Source organism: Corythoichthys intestinalis, chromosome 17 (assembly GCF_030265065.1).
Source record: "Corythoichthys intestinalis isolate RoL2023-P3 chromosome 17, ASM3026506v1, whole genome shotgun sequence".
Classification (NCBI taxonomy): domain Eukaryota; kingdom Metazoa; phylum Chordata; class Actinopteri; order Syngnathiformes; family Syngnathidae; genus Corythoichthys; species Corythoichthys intestinalis.
The window spans coordinates 44,120,214-44,147,753 of NC_080411.1; the positions used below are offsets into that span (position 1 = coordinate 44,120,214).

General features: G+C 38.5%; 1 protein-coding gene across 6 annotated transcripts in view; it reads left to right on the plus strand.

The window, feature by feature from the left end:
- The first annotated feature begins 13,759 nt into the window (after positions 1 to 13,759).
- The window catches only part of dcc (DCC netrin 1 receptor), a 520,661-nt gene continuing 506,880 nt past the window's right edge, over positions 13,760 to 27,540 (plus strand). For all 6 annotated transcript variants that reach the window (XM_057819874.1, XM_057819873.1, XM_057819875.1 and 3 more), the window contains exon 1: positions 13,760 to 14,404. In XM_057819874.1, the coding sequence (XP_057675857.1) occupies positions 14,284 to 14,404 (121 nt within the window). In that variant the 5' untranslated portion in view covers positions 13,760 to 14,283. The remainder of the gene's footprint in view (positions 14,405 to 27,540) is intronic.

Below are 27,540 nucleotides of genomic sequence, written 5' to 3' on the forward strand. Positions count from 1 at the left end.
TAGTAACTCAGTTACCTGAATGTAAGAGTAATTAGTTACTTGGGAAAGTAACTGGTGATAATTTTCATGTTTTTTTTTTCTCAAAATAAACAAATAAATAAATAAATAAAACAGGTCACACAATGTAAAGTTTAAAGGGTTTTTGGGACAACTGGCCCTAGCCCAATTCTTTACCTTAAACTTAACCAGACACAAGGGTATTGCGGATACTGCGATAACTAGATAGTAACCTTTGCTATGTTTGGAAGTCATTTAATGTTGAGAATCAACCGTTAAAGTTGTTAAAATTGCTCCCGTTTTTGCATTAGTTCCGTTCTGTCTACTTTTGAAATGTGAAAGTTTTAAAACTGTTTCACCATTTAAAGATGGATTTAAATCAATATTTTGCCGATTTAGGAGTATTTTTGATAAAAAGTTACTTAGGATGGTTCCTAGGATGGTTCTCTACAACAGAGCCTTCCTGAGAGGTCTACTGCTTTAAGATGGCAGCTGTTTACTAAGGCCGGCGAGTCCACCATTTCGCATCTAGTTCTCTATACAAGCGCTAACCATAAGCGGAGTTTAAGGGGGCTCCAGGGGGTCCGGGACCCCCATCTGGTGTCCGAAAAGTGTCATTGCATGTCTAGGCATGACGACCCAGGCCATCTGGGGGCCCTAAGCAAAATAATGCAAAAGGGTCCATATTTTTGGCCCACCATTTCGTCACAGTGTTCTGTGAAACCCATACATGCAAACCAACCCATACGTACATATTTTGTATATTAATCAGATTTTGTTGCATTGCATACTTCAAACTTCTCCCCCCAAATGATTGTCAGTACCTACAGTAGTTAGCGACAAACCTTTTTCTAAAAGAGGAAAGGAAGAAGTTAAGGAAGAACTTATTTTTTTAAGCTTGTAATCAAGTATCAAAACTCACAAAAGCCAAATAAAGCAAACTGTTGTAAACAAAATGGAATATAAATTAAACAATTGCCAGATTGGGGGCCCCCTAGTGGTCAGGGGCCCTAAGCAGCTCCATAGTCTGCATATAGGCTGGGCACGCCCTGTTGCATATAATTGACTTTCCTTTATATTAAAATTTCATTTTTAATTCTAATTTTAAAATTAAGAATTTTCCGATAAAATATTGTCTATAAAAGTTGTAAAGCAATAAAAAAAAACAACAAAAATGAATGAAATGAACATTTTTTTTTTATAATGGGTCAAAATTATTTTTCGAACAGATCATTTGACTATTGTTATGATATGAGCAAATCGTATCTGCATGTTCGATTAGTAATGTCTGCTCGTCACCGCACACAGAAGTCAGAGATACATAGCGAGCTCGAGACAGCTGATAAAAAGCCCACCAGTGGACAGTTAATGTTGATGCCTCTTTTCTGTTATGTAACTAAAGATCTGTCAGTAAAAAACTTCAACTCTTTCAATAAGTTGTCTAATTCAAGAAACCCACAAATACAAAGCAAGATGGATACACGTATTGTTTTTCAAACCTAGATGGATATACGTATTGTTTTTCAAACCTAAGCTTTCAAAACCAACAAGAACAGCTGAGCAAGAACCAAGTATGGAAAATGTGGACCATGAAAAGCCAGAGAGCACTGCAAAATGGTGAGCGAAGATTCAATTTGCCCCACTAAAGACGGTAATTGTTCAACAGAGCCACCACCGGTGTCCTGCCAAATTTTGCCCCCCCATAACATTTTGCTCCCATAGCTGTTGTGGCGGTGAATAAGCACCTCTTTTACATTCAATTGGACTCTCATCCACAGGAGCTAAATAAACAAGTAACATTGTAAATATACATGTTCAACATGAATATGGCTCAAATTATTGCTTAACTACACGCTGAAGATGTAAACAGTGAGAGAGCGGTGTGCAGTTGTTGTGTGCAGCTAACATGGCAGGATGTGTCTGAGCAGAACTTTTCTACATGTCCGTCCATGATCAAAAGTAAGTAAATATTCCTTTATTTAAAGAAAGTTTGTAATGTTTACTTTGTAAGCGCTACATTTGTGGCCATTTTTAACACAAAGTGTTAATTTCTGATGGGTGCAAAATTTGACAGAACACCTGTTAACACCGGCAGGCGTACCATATTCAATGGATGACGATTTGGCGAAAAGTATAGCTGTCCTAAGTATCTTGATTTAGAATTCTCCTCATAAATGATGGGAAACAAAGAACGCCTATTTTCAACTTATTATTCTAAATATTCTTGTAATTTAATTTTATTGCTGGCGCCACCTAGCATAGCCTTTGCAACGGCGTCACAACTCTCTTCCCTCTTCCGCACTCCCGCTCTGCTCTCTCCGTGAGTCCGTGTCTCTCAGACTTTTCTTGCGTCATTCAACCATCGTAGTAACACATAGTAACGGTAACAGCATTGCAAAGATGAGAAAAGTAATCACCTGTATTTTCCGCACAATAAAGCGCACCGGATTATAAGGTGCACCTTCAATGAATGACATATTTTAAAACTTTTTCCATATATACAGTGCCTTGCAAAAGTATTCGGCCCCCTTGAATCTTGCAACCTTTCGCCACATTTCAGGCTTCAAACATAAAGATATGAAATTTAATTTTTTTGTCAAGAATCAACAACAAGTGGGACACAATCGTGAAGTGGAACAACATTTATTGGATAATTTAAACTTTTTTAACAAATAAAAAACTGAAAAGTGGGGCATGCAATATTATTCGGCCCCTTTACTTTCAGTGCAGCAAACTCACTCCAGAAGTTCAGTGAGGATCTCTGAATGATCCAATGTTGTCCTAAATGACCGATGATGATAAATAGAATCCACCTGTGTGTAATCAAGTCTCCGTATAAATGCACCTGCTCTGTGATAGTCTCAGGGTTCTGTTTAAAGGGCAGAGAGCATTATGAAAACCAAGGAACACACCAGGCAGGTCCGAGATACTGTTGTAGAGAAGTTTAAAGCCGGATTTGGATACAAAAAGATTTCCCAAGCTTTAAACATCTCAAGGAGCACTTTGCAAGCCATCATATTGAAATGGAAGGAGCATCAGACCACTGCAAATCTACCAAGACCCGGCCGTCCTTCCAAACTTTCTTCTCAAACAAGGAGAAAACTGATCAGAGATGCAGCCAAGAGGCCCATGATCACTCTGGATGAACTGCAGAGATCTACAGCTGAGGTGGGAGAGTCTGTCCATAGGACAACAATCAGTCGTACGCTGCACAAATTTGGCCTTTATGGAAGAGTGGCAAGAAGAAAGCCATTTCTCAAAGATATCCATAAAAAGTCTCGTTTAAAGTTTGCCACAAGCCACCTGGGAGACACACCAAAAATGTGGAAGAAGGTGCTCTGGTCAGATGAAACCAAAATTGAACTTTTTGGCCACAATGCAAAACGCTATGTTTGGCGCAAAAGCAACACAGCTCATCACCCTGAACACACCATCCCCACTGTCAAACATGGTGGTGGCAGCATCATGGGTTGGGCCTGCTTTTCTTCAGCAGGGACAGGGAAGATGGTTAAAATTGACGGGAAGATGGATGCAGCCAAATACAGGAACATTCTGGAAGAAAACCTGTTGGTATCTGCACAAGACCTGAGACTGGGATGGAGATTTATCTTCCAACAGGACAATGATCCAAAACATAAAGCCAAATCTACAATGGAATGGTTAAAAAATAAACGTATCCAGGTGTTGGCCAAGTCAAAGTCCAGACCTGAATCCAATCGAGAATCTGTGGAAAGAGCTGAAGACTGCTGTTCACAAACACTCTCCATCCAACCTCACTGAGCTTGAGCTGTTTTGCAAGGAAGAATGGGCAAGAATGTCAGTCTCTCGATGTGCAAAACTGATAGAAACATACCCCAAGCGACTTGCAGCTGTAATTGGAGCAAAAGGTGGCGCTACAAAGTATTAACGCAAGCGGGCTGAATAATATTGCACGCCCCACTTTTCAGTTTTTTATTTGTTAAAAAAGTTGAAATTATCCAATAAATTTTGTTCCACTTCACGATTGTGTCCCACTTGTTGTTGATTCTTGACAAAAAATTAAAATTTTATATCTTTATGTTTGAAGCCTGAAATGTGGCGAAAGGTTGCAAGGTTCAAGGGGGCCGAATACTTTTGCAAGGCACTGTATAAGGCGCACCGCATTATAAGGCGCATAGAATAAATGCTACAATAGAGGCTGGGGTTATTTTATGTATCCATTAGACGGTGCTGCGCTAAAGGGAATGTAAAAAAAAAAAACAGCAACACAACAGCAAAACATGTAGTGCAACATTTATATCACATCGTGGATGGGAACTTTTTTCTTTTCCAGAGTCCCCCTTTTTGTGTTAGATGGGTATATTATGATGGAGAGTGTTATTTTTGGTTTTCTTATTATAATGGTGCAATTTTGTAAGCACATTTTTTTTTTTTTTTTGCAAAATTGTATGAATCTGTCAAAAAAAAAAAGGGAAAAAAAACTGTTGCGGCTCAATATTGATTCATATATATAAGGCGCACCGGATTATAACGCGCACTGTCGGTTTTTGAGAAAATTTAAGGCTTTTAGGTGTGCCTTATAGTGCGGAAAATACGGTAATTAGATTACTCACTACTGAAAAAAAAAACGGCGTTAGGTACGTAAGCCTGTCACAATATGCAATAATTCCATTTATCGCATGATAAATAAAAATGAAGGCGATAATATTTCCGCTGCGATTTCGTGCACGCGTGCGGCAGACGTGCTGTTAAAAGTTCGGATTCCTTGTTACCAACTACGCAAAATGCATTTTCGTTCCAGGTCCGGCAAAAAATAGCGCCGGAGCCCATCGTTCCCATTATATCCTATTGTTCAACGTATACTGGCCGCGTCAGTGCTCCGGATTGACTGCTGACCATCTCCAGAGTGCCGGAGTTGTTGACGTGCGGGCGCTCCCGTCAGGGGTGGCCTTTCACGCGGGGCGGCTATTTGTCGGCACAACACCGGATATTTACAACGAAGTCCGCCAAAACATTGTTACGGACTTAGCTGCTGCGAACAACCTCGCTTTGACAACGGACAGCTGAAAGGACACGATGAACATTGAGTGGCAAATTAAGAGCTCTCTGCTTCAAACTCATCCTGTTTATGAAAGTCGATTGTCATATGCTGGTGTTGTGCAGTAATTAGCAGATGTGACTGTGGGGTTTGCTAACTTTTTTATGCGCGCACACAATAGATATCATGAAATAGCAAACTAGTTGTGCAACGTCCCGTGCCATTGGCTACGTGAGCCCAGAGTGATTATGGGACACGTAGTCCATATACTACATCGATGAAATCTAAACTGTCATGACTGAATGGAAGTTAAGAAGGCCAAATCAATGCATACCAGTGACTATAGATAATGTTGCAAATATTGTTAATTCAGTACGTGACACAGATGGATTCGGACCACAAATAGGATGTCTTGCTCATGTCGTAAACTTAGCTGCTAAGAGAGCTGTAGCAATCAACAGTGTGTCCCGCCTCACTTTACAAACAGTTAAGATTGTTCTCAGCACTTTTATACAAAATTTATTCAGATCAGTAAGAAGTAAGCACATACAGTAAATATTATGCACTAAAATGCATGTTTATATGATGGCAATTTAATTTTTGCTCGTTTGCAAAAAAAACAAAAAAACAAAACAAAACAAAAAATACATTTTTTTTTTTTTTTTCCAGAGCATTAAATGTATTGAATCGGATCGAAAATCGTGTCCCCCGTATCGAAAATCGTACCAAACTGTGACTTAACTGTATTGTTGCATTCCTATGGAACACCATAGCAGAAGCTATGAGGGGAAAAGTTTTTATTTGCCTAAATGCTTAAGTTATTAAGTGCAATTTTATCTTTTTTTCTTGAAAAACACATTATATTTATTCTGTGTTTCTGTGCGGTAATAATATCGTTGTCTTTTACTTAAGAGGCATGTTCTATTGTTTTTAGTTGTGATTTCTTAAAAAGTATTTTTGAATTTATGTAAATATTTATCGCGTTTAAATGAGTGTACTTGATCTGTTAATATATACTGTATTCTCACTGTAAATTGTAAATTGGTTTTTAAAAAAATTGGGGCTGGGCACAATAATATCGCATATCGCAATACTTTATGAGCTAAATTATCGCACACTAAATTTGTAATCTCGACAAGCCTATAGGTACGCCGCTGTACTCTAATGCCGTTATTAACAACACTGGTATTCGCCTTGCGCTTTTGCTGTCACCATGTAAAGGCGAGGCCATTATTCAACACAATTGTTACGTCTTGGTGTTGCTGCGTCACCATTGTATACGGCCCATCAGTTTCGGCTCCTATGCATGTCTGCTCATCAATGCTTAGGCCTTCTTCATGACCCAGATTAGTCTGCTGAGCCTGGCTTTTTAAGATGTTTACATATGAGTTTTTAGTCACTTCAGATCCGATTACACTGTACACTGGTGGCGGTGGGGATGAAAAATTCTCTTTCAACACTGAAAAATAGGAAGGCTCATATTAGCATATACTCTACGGGGGTTCTGTTAAGGTAAATGGTCTCAATCAGTGATAAATTAAGCATGATTTAAAAAATAGACTTTCACTTTATGATAAGTCCACCATTAAACATAATTAATCATTACATAAATGTGAAATGTGCTAATTGTAATTATATTGTATTAATGATGCAGAGCAGGCTTGTTCATTGAATGACAACCTAAAATCATGTCTATCTAATTATTGTAATTATTCAAACTGCTGTTCTTTCACAAAATGGAGAAGATCCCTTCAACATAAAATGTGCCTCTGCTTGCTCGTTGTCAAAGTTTTGATACGACTATCAGGACTGATTGTTGTAGTCAGATGATGATTTTTTTTATTTTTTAAATGTTTTGGATTCTTTTTTTTTTTTCACAATTTCACAATTTATTCACACACACACATATTTACAAAGTGTACATCATATCTCAGTGCTGAGCCAAGATTATGTGTGAGTCAGGTCTCCTTAAGAAGCTACTAAAAGCTTATGGTCAGGAGCCTGCATACATCAAGACAATCACAAGAAACGTGATCAGATCATTATCAGATGAGCATAGGGTGAGTTGCAGTTTTTTACAGTGTTCTCTTACAAAAACATAGTAATGTACAATAACTCAATATATATATACACAATCTTCATAATATCATGAGTGACCTGACTGATTCTTGACTGAGAGTAGTAAAAACCAAAAAGAAGCTAGAAAACAACCACAACAACTAAAAGTCGTGTAGGTTGCTAGAAAGTTTTATTGGAGTGCTATAATGAGGAACTTGTATTTCATTCATGTTTTACGTTATCTGCAGTATTGTATTGCAAGCTTGGGTAACAAATACCATGCAGGTGCTCTTGTGCTTCCTGCACATCAGGGGGTCCCACAGCGACATTCCGAAGGACGCCATGTGGGCCACGGGGAGAGATGGCCGCTTGAGGACCACCCGGTCCGTCTTCCTTGTCCTCTGGAACATCTCCAGGATGTTGGCCCTGTGTGTCCCTGTCTTCCTCCTTCCCTGTGCAACCGTGTTGGGGTTGACAACCGCCATGATGAACCCGATGCTCTGCTTCTCAATAGAAGAGCACGCCAGCACCTTCTGGGTCAACTTGTAGCCGACCTTGACAGACTTGTAGTTCTCCCACCTGGCCAGCAATTTTCGGCTCGAGAATCGGGCCATCCTCATCCTCTCAGGATCCTAAAAAATGTGCTTTTTTTTTTTTTTAGAAAGATAGGTGTTTTGATTAATCTTTTTTATAAAGTTAATAATGCTGGCCCCTTACTTCAGCCCCAGGACACCTGGGATGCACTATACAGTCGTTGTTGTGGAAGCTGCTGTAGATGTTCTTCCAAAGGTGCACAGGGTCAAAGTCGACGAAGATCTGCTCGTTGCCGTCAGCTTAAGGGTTGGTGTTGGACCTTGGTGTTTCACTGAAAGTTATTAGATTGAAATATTACATAAAATAAAACACATAAAATCTTATTGTTTTTTTATATGGATGCAGAAATGTCTAAAATAAAATCCAGACATACAAAATCCAAAATGGCCGCCGTAGCAAAACAATTTGAAAACAACAAACAATGAAAATTCTTGTGAATAAATGCCTAAATCCCTAAATTATAGATATGGACGTAAAACATTCTCGATTCTTGGTTAAAAGCAAAAGAAACCGTGCAGGTAGCATTTATTTTACGTAAATATTGCGAATGTGCGGCCCGTTTTTAAGTTCACTGTGGTGCCGCCTTACCACAAGTCCACAACAAAGAGGTTTTTATATTGAAATTCTTGTGAATAAATGCTTAAACCTCTGAATTCTTTATAGATGTGGACTTAAAACAGTCTCGATTCTTGGTTAAACGCAAAACAAAACCGTGCAGGTAGCATTTACGTAATTATGTCGAACGTGCGGCTCGTCTTTAAGTTCGCTGTGGCGCCGCCTTACCACAAGTCCACAACAAAGAGCTTTTTATGTTGACATTGTTTGAAGAAATGCTTAAATCCCTGAATGTGTTATAGACATAGATGTAAAACAGTCTCAATTCCTGGTTAAAAGCTAAAGAAACCGTGCAGGTAGCATTTACGTAAATATGTCGAATGTGCGGCTCGTCTTTAAGTTCACTGTGGCATTTCTAAAGTCCCCGTCTGACAATTCTAAGTTTTTCAAGCCTAACTGCTATAAAAAATAAAAACAGAGAGAGACTAAGAGCTGTTGACGAAGATTCCTGCCAGGATATTGGCTTTGTGTTAATCTAAACAGGCTCATGTTTCACACTGAGTAAGTATAAATATTGAGAAATTATTAATATTATATTAATATTATATAATATACATAAAGTAATTTTGGAACATTTTTGGTTTGTGGTAAGCCGCAAGATTTTTTCCAATGAAAAAACATGCTGTGACACAGATCAGTGTTTTACATCCATTTCTAACTCAACCCCTTTATGGTCATGTATGTAATTACGGTATTTGATATCCCAAATGTGTCTGTTAGATTGGCTAAAGTATGACTTGCTTTTGAACGTGTCTGACTTTTCAAGCAATCATGTAGTAACTGCCTATTTCAAGTTTTGTAATGGATTTTACTCTGTAACAAATTTTGTACTCATTCAAGTCTTGTAAGCCTATTTGTTGGTTTCACTTGACAACCTTGGATAGGGTTTTACCCAGAAAGCTCCGCAGCTTCGAGCTTTTGAAATTCTTTGGGGAAATGCTGCTGCTGTAGATGCCGACACATTAAAGAGCTTTGCTATAGAGCTATTGCATTCCGATAAGAGCGAGGCTACCAGCTCACCTTAAGATTAGGCCTTCCCAGCAAAGTCTCGTTGTGCATTGTGATGGTCACCGCTTGACAAAATGAAGTCAAATCTACTGCCGTGCTTCATAAAAAAGAGCCACATATTCATCATTGTCTGTTTCACATTGGTGGGGATACGTTGGTATTTCCCCTACAAAACTATGCTGCCACCACAGATCCCCACACGGCTCAAACAATAAGCACACACACGCACCCACAGACACACACCTGTTTAATTTCCCCTTAGACATTAATATCCGTTCAGAGATGAAAATGTAACGCGCACGAACTGAACTGAACCGTTTTCTTTCATGGTGTGGTGGCATATCAGAGACAGTCTTCTTTATTATGAAACATGCACACCCACACACGCTGTATATAAATTGCTGCACATAGTGGTGAGCAGTGGACAGTAAAATGAAATAAAGTGGAATTATTGTATTTTTCTCTCTTCATATATTTGTTTGTCTTTCACACTGTTTTCTCAAATGAGTTGCAAAATGAATAGCACATGTATTTGCGCACACGAGGAAGAACACAGGCGCACATACAAAGAAGTGAGTCGCGCAGCCGAGTGAGAGAGAGGGCAAAGATTAAAGCTGCCTGCGCTCACATTTTTTGCTCGTGAAGCATCCGCAGACACACCTCTATATAACACCTTATGTATTGTTCGTTGTGCGTTTTACTTGGGGCGAGTTTATGTGATTGTATTTTATGATGTGCAGATGCTAAGCTGTGATAAAAGCAGACAACTTGCACCTCATTCAACCAAATTGCAGTAACGCGCCCCTTCACATCCTTAGTAACGGTAACGGCTTTGCAAAGATGTGTAAATAAATCAATTAGATTACTCATTACAAAAAAAAAAATAACACCGTTATACTCTAGCACCGTTATTTACAGCACTAAGTATAATACCGTATATAAGACGGTGTTTTTTGCATTTAAATAAGAATGAAAAAGAGGGTGTCGTCTTAGGGTTAGGGTCTAGACGATATACCCATTCACGACGCCAGATATCATTGAAGCGATGTTCTGTCATGACAGAGCTCAGCTACTCTCAAGTTTAACCAGTTTGCAATCTTTTATTGCAATGTTTTTCCTTATTCAGATTTGTTTCAAGACTACAGTTACAGTTAGACTTCACTTTGATGGTTAATGCAGTTATTGCAATTTTGTTGTTTTATCACAATAGATTGGTTTATTTACATTTCAAAAACCAGAAGCCATTCATTTACAAATGTGATTTCACTTTAGTTTACATATTTAAATGTTCATATATTAAGATTTGAATGAGGCAAAATAACATGCCTTTTCTCTCAAATATATTGTTATAATCATTTGTTTCGGATGTACTGTAATTATTTTCTGTATAAAAATTAATTTGGTGTTCAAAAAGTTTTTTTTCAAACTTGAGTCTTGAAAAAGAGGGGGTTGTCTTATAATCAGGGCCGTTTTATATTCGGGCCAATACGGTACATGTTTTTGGATTGATATTTTGAGATTTTGGGAGTATATAGGGGTACTTAAAGGGAACCTCTGACTTAAAGACTTGTAGGCTGTAATAAGTCCCAATTGTTCTCCTTTATTAAAATATGTTATTAAAAACACAAAAAATATTGCTATTGATCTAAAAATCTATAATATTTAGTACATGTTTTGACCTATGGAGGGCGCCATGTTTTATGGACACTCAGGGTGATGACGTAGATTGTCACTGTCACTCGACGAATACAACCGGATTACTGCAATTCCTTCTACGCGGCTAGACCTCCAACACATGCGCTCATCGGCTAAAAGGGGCGAGTCCTTACTATTTATATTAAAAATTATTGTATTAAAAAAAATCCTTTGCATTACAATAGGTGTCTCGCGCCAGTTGGTGCTCGGGCCCTAATTATTTTAACTCATAATAACGTTTTCTTTTAAGACTACAAGTCTTTTTATCCGTGGATCCCTTTAAAGGGTTAATTCCGATTTACGTGGAAATTCGAGTTATGTTGCCAGTGTAGGAACGGAACTCGTTTGTAACCCGGGGACGACCTGTATTTGGAACTTGTTTCATGCTTTGCCCCCCCTACAAAAGTCAAAGTCCGCCTATGTCGGGGGTCAGCAACCGGTGTTTTGAAAGCCGCATGTGGTTCTTTAGCGCTGTCCTAGTGGCTCCCTGGTGCATTTTCAAAAATGATTGAAAATGGAAAAAGATGGTGGAGGGAAATATATTTTTGTGTTTGATATGGTTTCTGTAGGAGGACAAAAATGACACAAACCTTCTTAACGTTTTCCAATGCCGTCAAAATGTGTAGAATAAATATTAAAGTTCAACATATCTGTCAACGAAGATTTGCGTCATAGCCCGCGACACACATTTCTATCAGTAGGGCGGGATGCAAGGCAGGTGGCTATTATGAACAAACCGGCGGCTGTGTGACGTGCCAAGGATCCGAAAAGGAAAAAGAGAAAAATAACTAAGACCTGAGGATTTAATGTTGGACCGAATCATTTGAAATCATTACCAATGCCATTACCAATGTCTACTCTGTGGCGAGAAGCTGTTCAGTGAGGGAAAAAGTGCGATTTCATTACTTCTGTAGAATTTAGAGGAGCGCAAAAATGGATTTAAGTGCAAGTTTTGTTGCAACCCGGGAGATAATAAAGCGTGGAAAACATGGTGAGTACATGAAGGAGACATTCATCAACATATCAGAACACCTATTTGCAGACTTCAAAAACAAAACGGAGATAATACAGAAAATCAAATACATGCCATGGTAAGGGGCATGTGATGCATGTTCCATTTTGTTGTTTTTCGAAACCTCAAAATAAAACTGACATTAAAAAATCAGATTTCTTTATTGCATTTCTTTAATTTCATAAAAGCAATGAAACAATTCATTATTACTGTAATGAAGTTAAGCTTGAGGTGGCATCGTACAACAGAGTAGTCACATGTTGTGTTGGATGCACTGCAAGGAAAACATACATTAAATCATGAAGGCTCATTATGTAATTTTAGCCTTAGTCATTTAGACTAAGCCTTTTAGACTTAGTCATTTTGATAGTAGGCTATCAAGCTAATACAGACAATATAGCTAATACAGATATGTACAGCATGCATTGCCTTCTTCTTCTTATTAGGCTTATTTAAGGCCTTTAATTTTTTGTGGCTCCAGACATATTTGTTTTTTTGGTCCAATATGGCTCTTTCAACATTTTGGGGTGCCGACCCCCTGGCCTATGTATACAACAAGACTGAGCCACAACATAAGGACATGAGTACCAGTAAATTGTTCTTTTTATTTAAATGAAAATGAGTATAGATGCAACAATTAATTGAATATTTAAACAAATTATTTCATGGCAAATAAATGCAAGTTAATACCTGGGCTTGCCGTGATGCGGCTATATTACTGTTTCGTATAGTACTGTTTCATGCCCCTCCACCAAATTCAAGTACAGAATGACTTGAAATACAGTGGTACCTCGACGTATGAATGCTTCAACACACGATCTTTTCGACATCCGACCTAAAATTTGACTCGACATTTGCTTCTACATCCGACGACATGCTCTAAATAAGACGATCTATGACAGCACTGCAGTTTCTTTGTTTTCCCGCAAGACGGACCCATGGCAGATTTTCTTGTGAGATAAATCAACATGGGTTCCAACAATGTTTGTGCAGGTGGTGGAAAAAAAGGAAAAAAAAGATTATCCTTACCTTTACCATTGACATTAAGATACAGTAGATATGATAGAAAAATATAAGCTCGCTCAACAATACAGTCGTAGACGGTCTATGACAGTCTAGTTAAGGTGGCAATTATTATTGTGCCAACATCGCCTAAGAAATCGCCAGCCTCGTCAGGTTTCTAATGCAGCATGTAAACAAGGTGAACGTGAAACTAAAAAGGCTCAGTATCAAGTCAGCCACGCGATGCGTTCGGGTACTTTGCAAACACATTCGCCACATTAGAACCCGGTTTATTACATTATTACAGGTATTATTATCATTATTATTATTATTATTATTATTATGGCTATTATTATTATTCCAATTTTTATTCGTAATGTATTTGTTTTGCTCTTTGTAATTGACATTTGCAATAGAAACATCAATATTTATTGAGAATTTAGTGTAGGTTTTTGGGCTGTGGAACGAATTAATGGAATTATAATCTATTCCTATGGGAAAATCCTGCTCGACATACGACCATTTCGATTTACAAACAAGGTCCTGGAACCAATTAACCTCGTATGTAGAGGTACCACTGTAGTTATTTTCCCAGCTGTGTAAGAAAATTCCCGCTGTGACCGTAGAGGGCAGGAGAGTTCAACTAATCGCTCCCCGCTGCTGTGCCCTCCACACATGGGCTCCAGCCACTTGGCTCCGTTGGCTTTGCTCTCTGCCTCAATTCCAGGCTTTACCTCCACCCACGTTAGATCAATGGCTGCATGCTGGCTCTAGGTCTCTCGAAAGAGAGAGAAAGAGAGAGAGAGATCCAACTCTCTTTCTCTCTCGCTCTCCCCACTTCACGCTTTCTCCATCCTTCCTCTACGTCAGACGGAGCAGACCTCCGGGAAGGCACAGCGGATTTGAACTCCCCTTACACCGCACTCAATTGGGAACCCACCGCGTCTTGCAGGAATGATGGAGACAGCGCCGTCATAGTTTCTGGAACTTATTTTCTTCTTCAATAGAGAGGAAATTAACTATTTGCACATCTGTTGGGATTCCGTATGTCTATTTTGGGGAGCCCAGCAACACAACCGGTGTGCTTCAATTTTTAAAGGAGAGGAAAGATTCTGTTTCTTTTTCTCTCCTCTTCATCCGCCAAACTAAACATCCTGTGTTACCTTTACACATTTACATGTTTAAGTGGCAATAACATACCACTGGGGATTTAAAAGCTTGTGGAATTTCTAGATTAAGTGTCCCCGCAGTTCACTGGGGTTCATCTGGACTCTATCAGGACAACATGGAACTGGTATTTTTTGGATGTTATGGAGATGTTTGCGAGATGCCGGTGCTGAGGTGGACAAGAGGACTCAACCTGCTGTTGCTCTTCTGTCTGTTGGCTGCTCACAACTCTGCACACGGTAAGTGGGGGATAAACAATAATTAAAAGCAATCATTTGGGGGTCCCGGTTCTGACTATTTGGGTTCATCCTGTTCAAGCAAGCCAGGGGCTGCAGTGTGATTTTGATTTTAAGACTATTTTACTGGACCATTTGTAACGCTTTGATAGAATTCTGCAGGGGATGCATCAACATTAATTTGATTATTGATTGGTTTTCTTTAGGATTTTTAAGTGCATGTGAGGTTTATTTTGTGCAGGCTTAATTTTACTCATTTACTTACAATTTTTTTTTTTTTTTTTTTTAGCAGAATCATGCTTTTAGAACGATACAAGCTCTTGATTATTATTATAATTTTTTTTTAACTGAATTGGACAATCCGTGGGTGAAACTGCTGTTGATATCAGGTCTTTACACATCTTTTTAATGTTTTTTTTTTTTTTTTTTTAAATTTTTATTTTATTTTGCTGTTGACCTCCACCTGTCACTGATATGACCAGAATTACGCTTGACATATTAACAATAATATCCCTCTGCTCCAACACGTGATTCTTATTCATTCATTTGCAAAAGCTGGAAGTGTTTATTATTATTATTATTATAATTAATTGCAGCTGCTTGCAATTATCAACATTATGTGTTTAAATTTGAGGTTTTAAAATATTTGTGTTTGAGAAAACTAGAGGGTGTGAATTTAGATTCAGACTGAAATGATGGTGTGAAATAGTTTCTTGTTTATGTGTTAGTTATTAGTCATTAGGACCCTAATTATTTTATGGATGAAACGTGCCTTGCCCAAGGACACCTATGCATTGAGGCATAAATACCCTCCTTTAAGTTGTGGATAAATGCTGAATTGATTGTTAATAATTATGACGATGGTGAAAGTAATTAAAGTAATCAGACAAATGGAGTGTTATACCTGTTACAACCAGCAGAGACGCTGTTATTTCACTCACAACTAGTTTGTGGTTTAATATAGAACCACAAAATGACATAAAGCAGCTTTAGGAGCACTTTTCTGCTCAATATACCACTATGATGAAAATGAGAGCTCATAAAATTCTGAGGGATTCTTTAATCTCTTTTAAAAAGTCATATACTGTATTAATATCTAGTTTGTTGAATGTCAAAAGATCAAATGCCCATTTATTTGGCTCACCCTTCCTCCTGGTGCACCTATACTTGATCCATTGGTCAAAGCTGTTATCATTTTCATCATAGATAATTTCTGCAGCAAAGTTTTTTGACACCATTCATTATCCAAAGATAATAACAACATGTATATTTGTTTATGTAGTCATTATTTAAGTAATACACAGCACATTGAGTGCTTCAGTACTCTAAAACTCTCAATATGTTTGCATGCATTTATTATTATAACCTATTTTTTACAGTCCTTTAAACTAAACACCTTAATCAGAACATTCCTGAGGTTTTTCTTAACATAACAGGGTATTCAACAAATGGAAGAGAGAGCCTTTTTAAGACTCCTACGTTGTCAATACATTATGTTCAAGCTCTTTAAGTAAGCTAATTGGTGGTCGGTGGGTACGAGCACGCTGTTGCTGCACTTAACGCTGTCATTATGTGAGCGTGCATGAATGTGAGTAGCTGTAGTCGATGCTCCTTTTTGCAGCTCGACTGTAAAATTCCCTGCTGCATATTTTAGTCTGACTGCTCTTATATGTGTGGTTTTACATCCTTCTCCTGTATGTTCTTGCAATGCTTTGGACTGGACACATGTTGAAATGCAGTGTTGACCCATAGACATCATAATATATTGACGGGACACGGGGCCGATTAATAGGGGGCCTATCGCTGTCAAAGCTGACCGAGTGGAAACACAGACAAAGAGCTTTTTACAGGCATGAAAATCTCTCACCTTTTGGCGAAATTCGCCAAAAGGTGAGAGATTTCGGGATTTTCAGGGGGGGCGAGAGTGGGCATGTGCCGGTTTCCGGTGTCGCGGTTTACCATGGTATGAAAACGTTGCGGTTTCAAAACCACTAAAATTATCTATCACACCGTAGTACATGATTCGCTATTATTTTTCATGTGTCAAAAATGCAGCCAAAAGTGGCGCGGCAGCGCTCACCCCTTCCTGTTTGTTGCTTTGTGTGTCAGTGACGCTATTCCAGCGAACCCAAAAACAAAACACATGGCGTACTTTTCTTCAATTTATTGAGCTCTCAAATCGTGGTAACTGAAATATATAAAATGAATACATTTGAAACGTTTTACAATAGTATTTTTCCATGTGTGAGTAGCTTCAACTGATTAGCACCATGAAAAAATTTGCCAAAAACAAAACACATTTTCCTTTCAAATTCAAAATACAAACTAATTAAAAACTAACATAGACAAATGTTAGCCTAGGCTTAGCTGGAAAAGCAACTTCATCGAGGTTTTAAGTCTCACAACCGCTACGTGAGAAACATGCTTGAGGTGGAAAAAAGGATAGCGTCAAAGATTGCTAATTGCGACAGATGATCTTGCCCTAAGCACAAATTCACGTTCGCTGGAAGAGGGGAGGTCTCACTCCCAATATTTTATGCAGATGAATGCATTTGCCAGCATATTGGATTTGGTGAGTAACGGTTTCAATCCTTTTCATATTTTTCTGTATAACAAAGTTACTGCCGTTTGTTACAACTTGCGTCGAACACTGCCAGAGCTAGCCAAATCTCCAGTGAAAAAATAGCTCCCATTAAGTTAGCGTCAAGCTTGTGTATTTAACTGTAATATAAAAGAAGAAACGCAAGCTTCTTTCTAATATCGCCGTACACAATGCTCAGCGTGCTTGCGCAAACATTCGCATGCATGCGCACATCAGTTAAAAGCGGCGAGTACTCACTATTTTTGTTTTTACTGAGTTTTTTATTACCTTTTCATTCCCTCAAAAATACTTTTTGCATGTATTACCCTCCCATACTTTTAACAATTGTGTTTTTTTGTGGTAGCTTTAAAGCAGTTGACCACATTAGTCACGTAGCATATTTAAACTGTCCTTATTTGATATAACTACATTTTAGTCTTCCTTTTTTAGTACGTTCTGCCTGTATGCATCCAAACAAATCAAGTTCAGAGCACACGGTAGTACTTTGAGTGTCAAATTTGCCTCATATACAGTAGGACGCTTCGCCGTTGTAGACATTTTGGAACATATGGAACATATGTCCTCCACACCGTTCTCACCTTTTTAACCCTGACTCATTTTCATGCCTGTTTTTACATTGAAAACTATTGTGAATAAATCCTTAAATGCCTGAATTCTTTATAGATATGGACGTAAAACAGTCTCGATTCTTGGTTAAAAGCAAAAAAAAAAAAAAAAAAAAAAAAAAAAAAAAAAAAAAAAGGGCTTTTAGCATTTATTTTACGTAAATGTGTCAAATATGCTGCTAGTCTTTAAGCTACTGTGGCACCGCCTTATCACCACAAAGAGCTTTTTTATGTTTAAAATTGTTGTGAATAAATGCTAATGCCTGAATTCTTTATAGATACGGACATAAAACCGTCTCGATTCCTGGTTAAAAGAAAAAAAACGGGCAGTTAGCATTTATTGTACGTAAATATGTTGAATGTGCTGATAGTCTTTAAGCCACAAAGAGCTTTTTAACGTTAAAAATTCTTGTGAATAAATGCTTAAATCTCTGAATTTTTTATGACATGGAGGTAAAACAGTCTCGATTCTTGGGTAAAAGCAAAAAAAAACAGACAAAAACGGGCAGTTAGCATTTATTATAAGTAAATATTGTGAATTATGACACCAATGCCGTGACAGGGCTCAGAGAACAAACGGACCCAATAATGCAGTGCTCAGAGCAGATTTATTAACAATGGTTCTGAGAGGAAGAAGTCTTGGCCCTTGGAGAAGCACGGAAGGCTGTTCGAGCAGGAGGGGGACGAGCAAGGCGAAGGCCCAGGCAGGATGCGTCTAGATCCGGTCCTGTAGCAGGGTTCAGGTCACAGAGAAAAGGCAGAGGCACAGACGAGGAGCAGGCTAGAGGCAAAAATCCACAAGGTCAAAAAGGTGTATCAAAGGCAGAGGCACAGACGAGGAGCAGGCTAGAGGCAAAAATCCACAAGGTCAAAAAGGTGTATCAAAGGCAGAGGCACAGACGAGGAGCAGGCTAGAGGCAAAAATCCACAAGGTCAAAAAGGTGTATCAAAAATCCGGCAAGACAAGGTAACTAGAAACGCTCGTAAGTTGCAGTGAAGGCTAACAAACTCGCAATGGAGCAGAGGGCTGTGTGTGCTTATGTAGGGAGGCTGTGGTAATGACCAGGTGTGCAGGACAGGTGTGTGGAATGAGTGCTGATTACTGGGAGAGTAGGAAAAAAAAAGGAAAAGGCATACAGGCCTGCTGTTGGGCTTTAACATGCCGTAGCGGTTATTTTCTCCTATTGATTTTTTTCACAAAGTTTCAAATGCATGCATGGTACGAAAAATATAATATTCATCTTGAATCCTCGAGCAAATCACTCTGAGACAATCCTTCCTGTTTGTATGCGGTATAGCTTTCGTACTTTTTCAACCTATATTTGGCGTTGGATCGCTGCGACTGACTTCGACCGAAGCGGAGTGTGGGACGGCCCCCTACTTGAAGACGTGGCGCAGTGTCTGTGGAAAGTGTCCTGTCAATATCATTATGAAGTCTATGGTTGACCAGTAGTAACATTACAAGTAACTATTGTTACTAGTTTAACTACATAGTCAGTATAGTGGTTAGTAATGTTCCTTTTTTCAATATCAGAAATGTTTTAGTAGCAAAGCTATTTAAGTGATAACGTTACCTTGGTCATGTGCACAAAAGATTTCCCAAAGGAGTTCAAAACCTTTAAATGGATAGCTTTTCTTTTATGTCTTTCAACTACAGGCCTATGATGGCGAGTAAAACGATGCCCGCAAATTGTTTGATAATGCGGCGGAGCAGGATGGAAATCGCTCAGCTTGAGATAATGGCAGAGAAGGGGGCAGAGATGTGAACATCCTGTGAATCTTTATGGCCATGAAACAGATTCATGTTACATAGTGTCTTCTCAGACGAGTTATACCCACACATGCTTCATAGTCGTATACTGTAGTGCCCCACTGCTATACCTGCAGTGATCACAGAAGACTGCACTGTCCCTACTATGAAATGTGGAGGAGGCTCTATTGTATTCTGGGGCTGTGTTGCTGCACAGGGTCTTAAATTTGTGAAGGGTACAATGCAATCTCTGGACAAGTCAAGATACAGGATTCTACATATAGAGATGCCCAGTGTCATAAGGCATGGTGTCAAGGCAGGTCATTGTTATTTCATTTGTCAATATTCATATACACTTTAAAAGTGAAAAGTGATGGGTAACAGCACTTAAAAAAAAAAAAAAAAAAAATTATTCATGTGTAGTTTATGGTACAGTGGTATGAAAAAAGGTATCTGAACTTTTTGGGATTTCTCACATTTCTGCATAAAATCACCATCAAATGTGATCTGATCTTTGTCAAAATCACACAGACTAAAATGCAGTGTCTGCCCTAACTAAAACCATCCAAACATTTATAGGTTTTCATATTTCAATGAGGATAGCATGCAAATAATGACAGAAGTGGGAAAAATAAGTAAGTGAACCCTCTGCCTAAGGAGACTTAAAGACCAATTTTTACCAAACATTTTAAGTCAGGTGTGCGCCCAATCACTGATGACTGGTTTAAAGCTGCCCTGCCCACTATAAAAAACACACCTGTTGAGAAATGTGTTCATGAGAAGCATTGTCTGATGTGCATCACGGCTCGGTCAAAAGAGCTGCCTGAAGACCTGCGATCAAATATTGTTGATTTGTATAAAGCTGGGAAAGGATACAAAATCATCTCTACCTCTGGATGTTCATAAATCGACAGTCAGAGAAGTTGTCTACAAATGGAGAGAGTTTGGCACTGTAGCTTCTCTCCCAAGGAGTGGCCATCCACCAAAGATGACGCCAAGAGTTCACTGCAGAATACTCAGAGAGGTAAAAAAGAACCCTAGTGTCTGCTAAAGACATACAGAAATCACTGACACAGTCCAATATCTCTGTGCACACACCAACTAGATGTAAAATTATGGCCAAGAATGGTGTACATGGGAGGACTCCACGGAAAAAGGCACTGGTGTCTAAAAGAATAGTTTTGGCAAAATATTTTGTGGACTGATAAACCGAAGTTGAAAAGAAAAGTTTGGAGGGTCCGAAGGCGGGGGTGTTCGCCGAAACATGTCAGGTAAATAAAAGCTAACGTCGCTAGCTTCTACTGCTCATTCCACAACATGATCGGGGATTCGTCAAAACTTTTCTTTTATCCCAGGCAATAGGTGGTTTATTTACCTGACATGCTGCAAATCATAAAAATAATAACAGCCTATATCTTACCAATCTTGTAATCTTGATGGGTCTTGTCTCCATTCCATGGCAGGTAGTCTGGGCACATTGTTTGCATCCTGATTAGCGTCTGGCTAATTCATGTACGGTCCAACATAAAATTCCAACCTCCTCCTCTTCCTCCAACTCTTCAAAAACTTGGATCTCCTCCCTTGAGCTCGATCTATCGCTTATATCGCTGTTTGGATCATTGTTTGAAGGGCTTTGTAGGGTGGCTGTATGGAGTGCTGCCGTCGCTGCTCTCGGTGTGACGTATCACTTCCGGGTTCGTCCCCTTTCAGGCTTCTTCGGAAACGCGATTATTTTGTCAAATATACAACATATAAATTATTTTTTCATGCTTTATTTGTTGGACAATGTTTAATTACTTTAATTGTGACCCTATTTGGCATTTTATGAAATTACTTCACATTTGGTCTTTTGACCAAGTTCAGATCACATTTGATGGTGATTTTATGCAGAAATGTGAGAAATTTCAAAAGTTTGAGATAGTTTTTAATACCACTGTATATTTATAGTTGAAAACAATTTATATTTACATTTACATATATTTAACATTTATATTGATTTTAGGGGTGTCTCAATTATTCATGGACATTCACGTGGCCTTTGCCGTACAATATATTTAGCAACATAGCTCTATAGTAAATCTAGTGCAGTAAAAACGTGCTGATATCTGTTGCTGACATGCATGTTCTTGTGTGTCTGTTTACTATGATTGATAAGCTGGAGAATGCAGTAGCATCACAATGATTTTCTCGTGCTGGTAAAGTATATTGTGATTTCATATGATCTGCATATTTATCATGCTTAACAATGTACATTCAGGAATCTGTAAGAATGGCTAAATGGGCTGTCTCTAGTGTATTCTGTGGCTTTATATTTTAAAATTACTCAAATACAGCACTTGAGCATACGTTCACACAATTATTTAGGACAATATGACTATAGCAGGAAAGTAAATGTGTCAGTCACAAAACGCTGATTAGACAGCAACAGAAGCAACTGGGGATTCAATATGCTGTTTAGAGATAGCCAGAATACAGGAGTATTGCTAATCTTCAACTGGTGAGAGCTCCATCATTGTGGCACCTGTCCAGGTCTCAGTTTTTGATTCATCATGAACCAAGCGGTATTCACTGACTTATGATATATCCTCCACACCCATTTAACAGAACCTAATCTCCATTCCATTGCTCTCCCCAGAAAAAACATCCTTGTTGAAGCCACACCAAATCTCATCCCATCCAGTTGCACATACAGTATAGTAATCTGTTGAACCATAACATTCGGTTATGTTTAAATTTTCTACAATTATTTTTTTGTTTGCCATCTACTGGTGCCTGCAGCCTAACTATTAGAATTGTACTCATATCAGCCTGTTGGCTGAAATTTCTTTATTTGTTTGAAATGATCCCAGTTTTCATTTCTAAAGCGTATTTCAAAGAATTGGGTAAAAACCTGTCAATGTTCATCTGGAACAGAACCACTCCTTGAATTAGAAAAGAGTTTCTGGAGAGAAAAAGAGAACATGGGAGCCTTGCGCTACCAAACTTCCGCTACTACTATTGGGCCGCAAACATTCATATGTTACTATTCTGGCTTGATGTCCTGGAGCCTAATTTTCCACCTTGGGTTCTCACGGAAAAATCTTCCAGCGAGCCAATCTCTCTTGGCTCCCTAATATGTAGTTCTTTGCCACTGAGTAAAAATCATTGGACAAACAATGAAGTTCTACGTGGTTCTTTAAAAATTTGGTTTCAGTTTAGAAGACATTTTCAATTCAGGTCCGCCTTACCTGCAACTCCGATCAATTCCAATGTCCATTTTGCTCCATCACTTATCGATCCATCTTTCCAGCGATAGCAAAGGGGGGGGTGTTTGTCAAGTGTAAAAGATCTCTTTAGAAATGGGAGCTTTGCCTCTTTCAACCAGCTAACAGAGGATTGTGGCCTGTCGCAATCAGATTTTTTCAAATATGTTCAAGCTCGCAGTTTTGTGAAGGAGAAATTCTCACGTATCTTGCCACCTAAAACTTGGCTTGACAATTGCTTGGAATTGGACCCCACCATCAAAGGCATTGTTTCAACTCTGTATGACAGGATTCAAAGTGCTGCATCTCCATCTTTAACCCATTTGAAACAAAAATGGGAGGACGAGCTGGGTGAGGAGCTCACTGATCACACTTGGGAAACTGCTATCATGTCAATCCATCTATTTATATATATATATATATATATATATATATATATATATATATATATATATATATATATATATATTTATATTTATATTTATAATAAATCTATTTGTATAAGACATGGACTAATACAGTTTAAGATTCTCCACAGATTACACTGGCCACGAGGTAAAATTTCGAAACTGTATCCAGGTGCTAACCCAGCATGCCCAAGATGTGGTCTCACCCCGGCCAACTTAAACCACATGTTTTGGGTGTGCCCAAGGCTGTATGTATTCTGGAGAGAAATTTTCACAACACTGTCATCTCTATGTAAGAAGGACATCGCGCCAAACTGTATAACCGCACTGTTTGGGAATGTCCCATCAAACATATTAGTTTCCTCACACCAGGCCAGGGCAAAAGCTTTTATTACCCTACTTGCGAGGCGCATGATTTTACTTAATTGGAAAAAAACTGAGCCTCCATCTTTTAAGCGCCTGATGGAAGAAGTTATGTCCAATTTAAAACTGGAACACCTAAGAGATGTTGTGAACGGCTCTCTTCAGAATTACACAAAAACATGGCAACCATTTTTATCCTTTTTTGAGACCCGATTTAAAACATTGCTCCCTATTATTAACTAAGCTGCTACAGCCTAACCACCCCCATCTACCCATCTGCAATTTTGTCTGATTTCCATATATTGTCTTGTAAACAATGCTGAACTAGTATCCCTCTCGTAAAATATGCTGTAAGGTGCTGTCCAGCTCTACCTTTCTACATAGCCGATTTGTCCCCTTTGAGTCGTTGGGACTCTGAAATGTCAAACTAAGTAGCCATGTTGTGTATCCCAGACTATGTATTTGTCTACTCCCCCCCCTTCATTGAATGTTTGCACCAAATGCTGTTTCCATGTCTACTTGTGGCTGTCGCTCATATTGTTTGTATGTATTTGTATATTGTGGTGCTACTATAATAAAACCAATAAAAAAGATTTTAAATAAAATATCAGCCTGTTGGCATAGACTTTATAGACTTTATATTGATGGGACAAATTCCCCAGACACTGCGCCACGCCTTCAAGTCGGGGTTCATCCTACACTCCGCTTCAGTCGGTCGCAGTTATTCTCAAAACACAAGCAGCGATCCAATGTCGGATTTAGGTTGAAAAAGTACAAAAATTGTACCGCATACAAACAGGAAGGATTGTCTCAGGAGTGATTTGTTCGAGGAAACAAGGTAATTATTATATTTTTCGTACCATGCATGCATTTTGGGAGAAATTAGCCGCTATGGCATTGGCGTCATAGTTCGCAATATTTACGTTAAAAAAATGCGAACTGCAAGTTTTTTTGTTGTTGTTGTTGTTTTTTTTTTGTACGTCCATATCTATAAAGAATTCAGGGAATTAAGCGTTTATTCACAACAATTTTCAACGGAAAAAGCTTTTTTTTTCTTAAGGCGGCCGCTACATTTGCTTACTGACTAGCATCATAGTTTGCAATACTTACTTAAAATAAATGCTAACTGCACTTTTTTTTTTTGCTTCTGAACAAGAATCGAGACAGTTTTACACCCATATTGATAAAGAATTCAGGGATTTAAGCATTCATTCACAAGAATTATTAACGGAAAATGCTCCTTGTTTTCATAAGGCGGCAGCTACATTTGTTTACTGACTAGCATAATAGTTCGCAAAATTTACGTTAAAAAAAAATGCTAACTGCAGGGTTTTTTGTGTGTGCTTTTAATCAAGAATCGAGACTTTTTTATGTCAATAACCATAAAGAATTCAGGGATTTAAGCATTTATTCACAAGAATTTTCACCGGGAAAGCTCTGTTTACATAAGGCTGCTACTAGCTATTCACTAACAGACTAGCATTGTGACATTTTACGTAAAATAAATGCAACTATGTTTTTTTTTTTTTTTTGCTTTTAACCAAGAGTCGAGACTGTTTTACTTTGATATCTATGAAGAATTCAGGGAATTAAGCATTTATTCACAAGAATTTTCAATGGAAAAAGCTCTTTGCTTTCATAAGGTGGCCGCTACATTTGCTTACTGACTAGCATCATAGTTCGCAATATTTACGTAACATAATTTTTTTTTTTTATAATTAGTTAATTAGTTTCAGCGAGAACAAAATAGTTTGTTGTTGTTGTGAACTACAGTTCCACACAAACATATATCGAGATCTCATTTAGGTTAGCAATTGGAGGCGTAAGATCCATTTTTCGAGTGTCCCAAACTTCCAAGAAAGCGCAGTTTTATAGGTATCTTAGGCTGTGACGTGTGTCTACGTCCACCCAACAGAACGCACCCTCCCATGAGCAGGGGTGGGTCTAGAAAAATAAACATGGGGTGGAGAGAGAGGGGCAGGAATTTTTTGAAGGGTGGCAAATATTTCACAATGGTATAAAACATTATCGACTCTTTAATACATCTCACATCAGGGTTTCCCCTGGGATTTTTTGAAGCTGTGGTGGTGGGCTGCATCCGAGTCACACAGCCTTACCATGTCATGCCACGGAGAATTTTTTTTCTGATGTGTTTTTCCCCCAAGAAGAACCATAACAAAGATGTATTTGAAATATTTGATTAGCCAGGCTAATGTTGCAGCTCTCAGCTACGGTATGTGTAGGTAAAATGCGTAGCTGATTACACCTACATTACCCTGCTTAATAATGCGACTTTTTTCTCGTAGCAATAGTATGACTTACATCTCATGTTGACCCAGGGGACGGCAACCCATAATGTTGAAAGAGCCATATTTGACCAAAAAAACAAATTGATTCAGTATGTCTGGAGCCGCGAAAAATTAAAAGCCTTGTAATGAAAGCAACACCGGCTATATGTATCAATATTAGCTATATTAGCCTACCATCAAAATGACCAAGTTGGCTACAAATACATAATTAGCCCTCATGATTAAATGTTTCTTTTCCCTGCAGTGGATCCTATAAGAATGACGCATCACGTGACTACTCTGTTGTACGATGCCACCTCAAGTTTAACTTCATTACAATATTAATGAATTGAAAGAATGTTTGTGTCATGTTTGTCATCTAACAGAAACCATATTAAAACAAAAAATATATTTCGCTCCCCCATCTTTTTCCATTTTCAAAAATCTTTGAAAAAGCTCCAGGGAGCCATTAGGGCAGCGCTAAAGAGCCCCACACGGCTCTGGAGCCGCGGGTTGCAGACCCCCATGGTAGTCCTTCTTTTTCCAATTATTTGGCCCTAAAATGTACTACATTACCACAACAATAATGGTCCTTCTGTTATCGGACCTATTTCAAGGAGTAGGGGGGAAAATTCTAATAGCTGTGTAAAGTTTTTTACTAGTTTCTGTGAGAAGGTGAAGTTTTCTTTGTTGTTCGTGAACTACATTTCCACACAAACGGTCATCGAATTACGTTTAACTTAGCAAGGAAAGGTATGAGAGTCATTTTTCGAGTGTCCCAGAGCTCACGAAACTTGGAAAAAAAGTGCAGTCAAAATTTCGTCAGCCGTGATTGCGTATATTCGTCTGACGAAACTGCTTGGTAGCACAGAACTAAGTACGCCTTCCGTCCAAAGAAAAGAAAAACAATAACAAAAAAACAATCGGGCCTCACGCCTGTTGGTGCTCAGGCCCTAATTCCAGCGGGCAGCCGCTACATGCGACTGCTATCTCTTGCTATCTCGCCCGTTTTCCCATTCTTCCTACTCGCTTCCCCCTGCTTCACAGCTCCGCAGTCTGATCGTCTCTTAAGGGGGCTGTGCATGGTTACGGACAGTACCATACACAATGAATAGGCTGCCGCTGAACTCTTCACACTCGGCTGCCGCTAGTTTGAAATGACCTTAAAATTTTTTTATTTTTTTTTAAACATCTCATTTGCAAGGCGTGGCGGCTTTTATTTTGGTGTGGTGGTGCGCCACAATCTCTTATATGTAGGAGAAACTGCACATTTAACACAATCAGTTCCAATTTACCTAAAGGAATAAAGAATACAAATTAGTAGGGCTGTCAAAATTTATGCGTTAACGGGCGGTAATTATTTTTTTAAATTAATCACGTTAAAATATTTGACGCAATTAACGCTCATGCCCCGCTCAAACAGAATACAATGACAGCACAGTGTCAATCACACTTGTTACTTGTGTTTTTTGTCTCCCTCTTCTGGCGCTTTGGTGCGACTGATTTTATGGGTTTAAGCACCGTGAGAATCGTGTAATTATTGATATCAACAATGGCGAGCTACTAGTTTATTTTTTGGTTGAACATTTTACAAATGTTATTAAAACGAAAACATTAAGAGGGGTTTTAATATAAAATTTCTATAACTTGTACTAACATTCATCTTTTAAGAACTACAAGTCTTTCTATCCATGGATCGCTTTAACAGAATGTTAATGTTAATGCCATCTTGTTGCTTTATTGTTATAATTAACAAATACAGTACTTATGTACAGTATGTTGACTGTATATATCCATCTTGTGTCTTATCTTTCCATTCCAACAATAATTTACAGAAAAATATGGCATATTTTATAGATGGTTTGAATTGCGATTAATTATA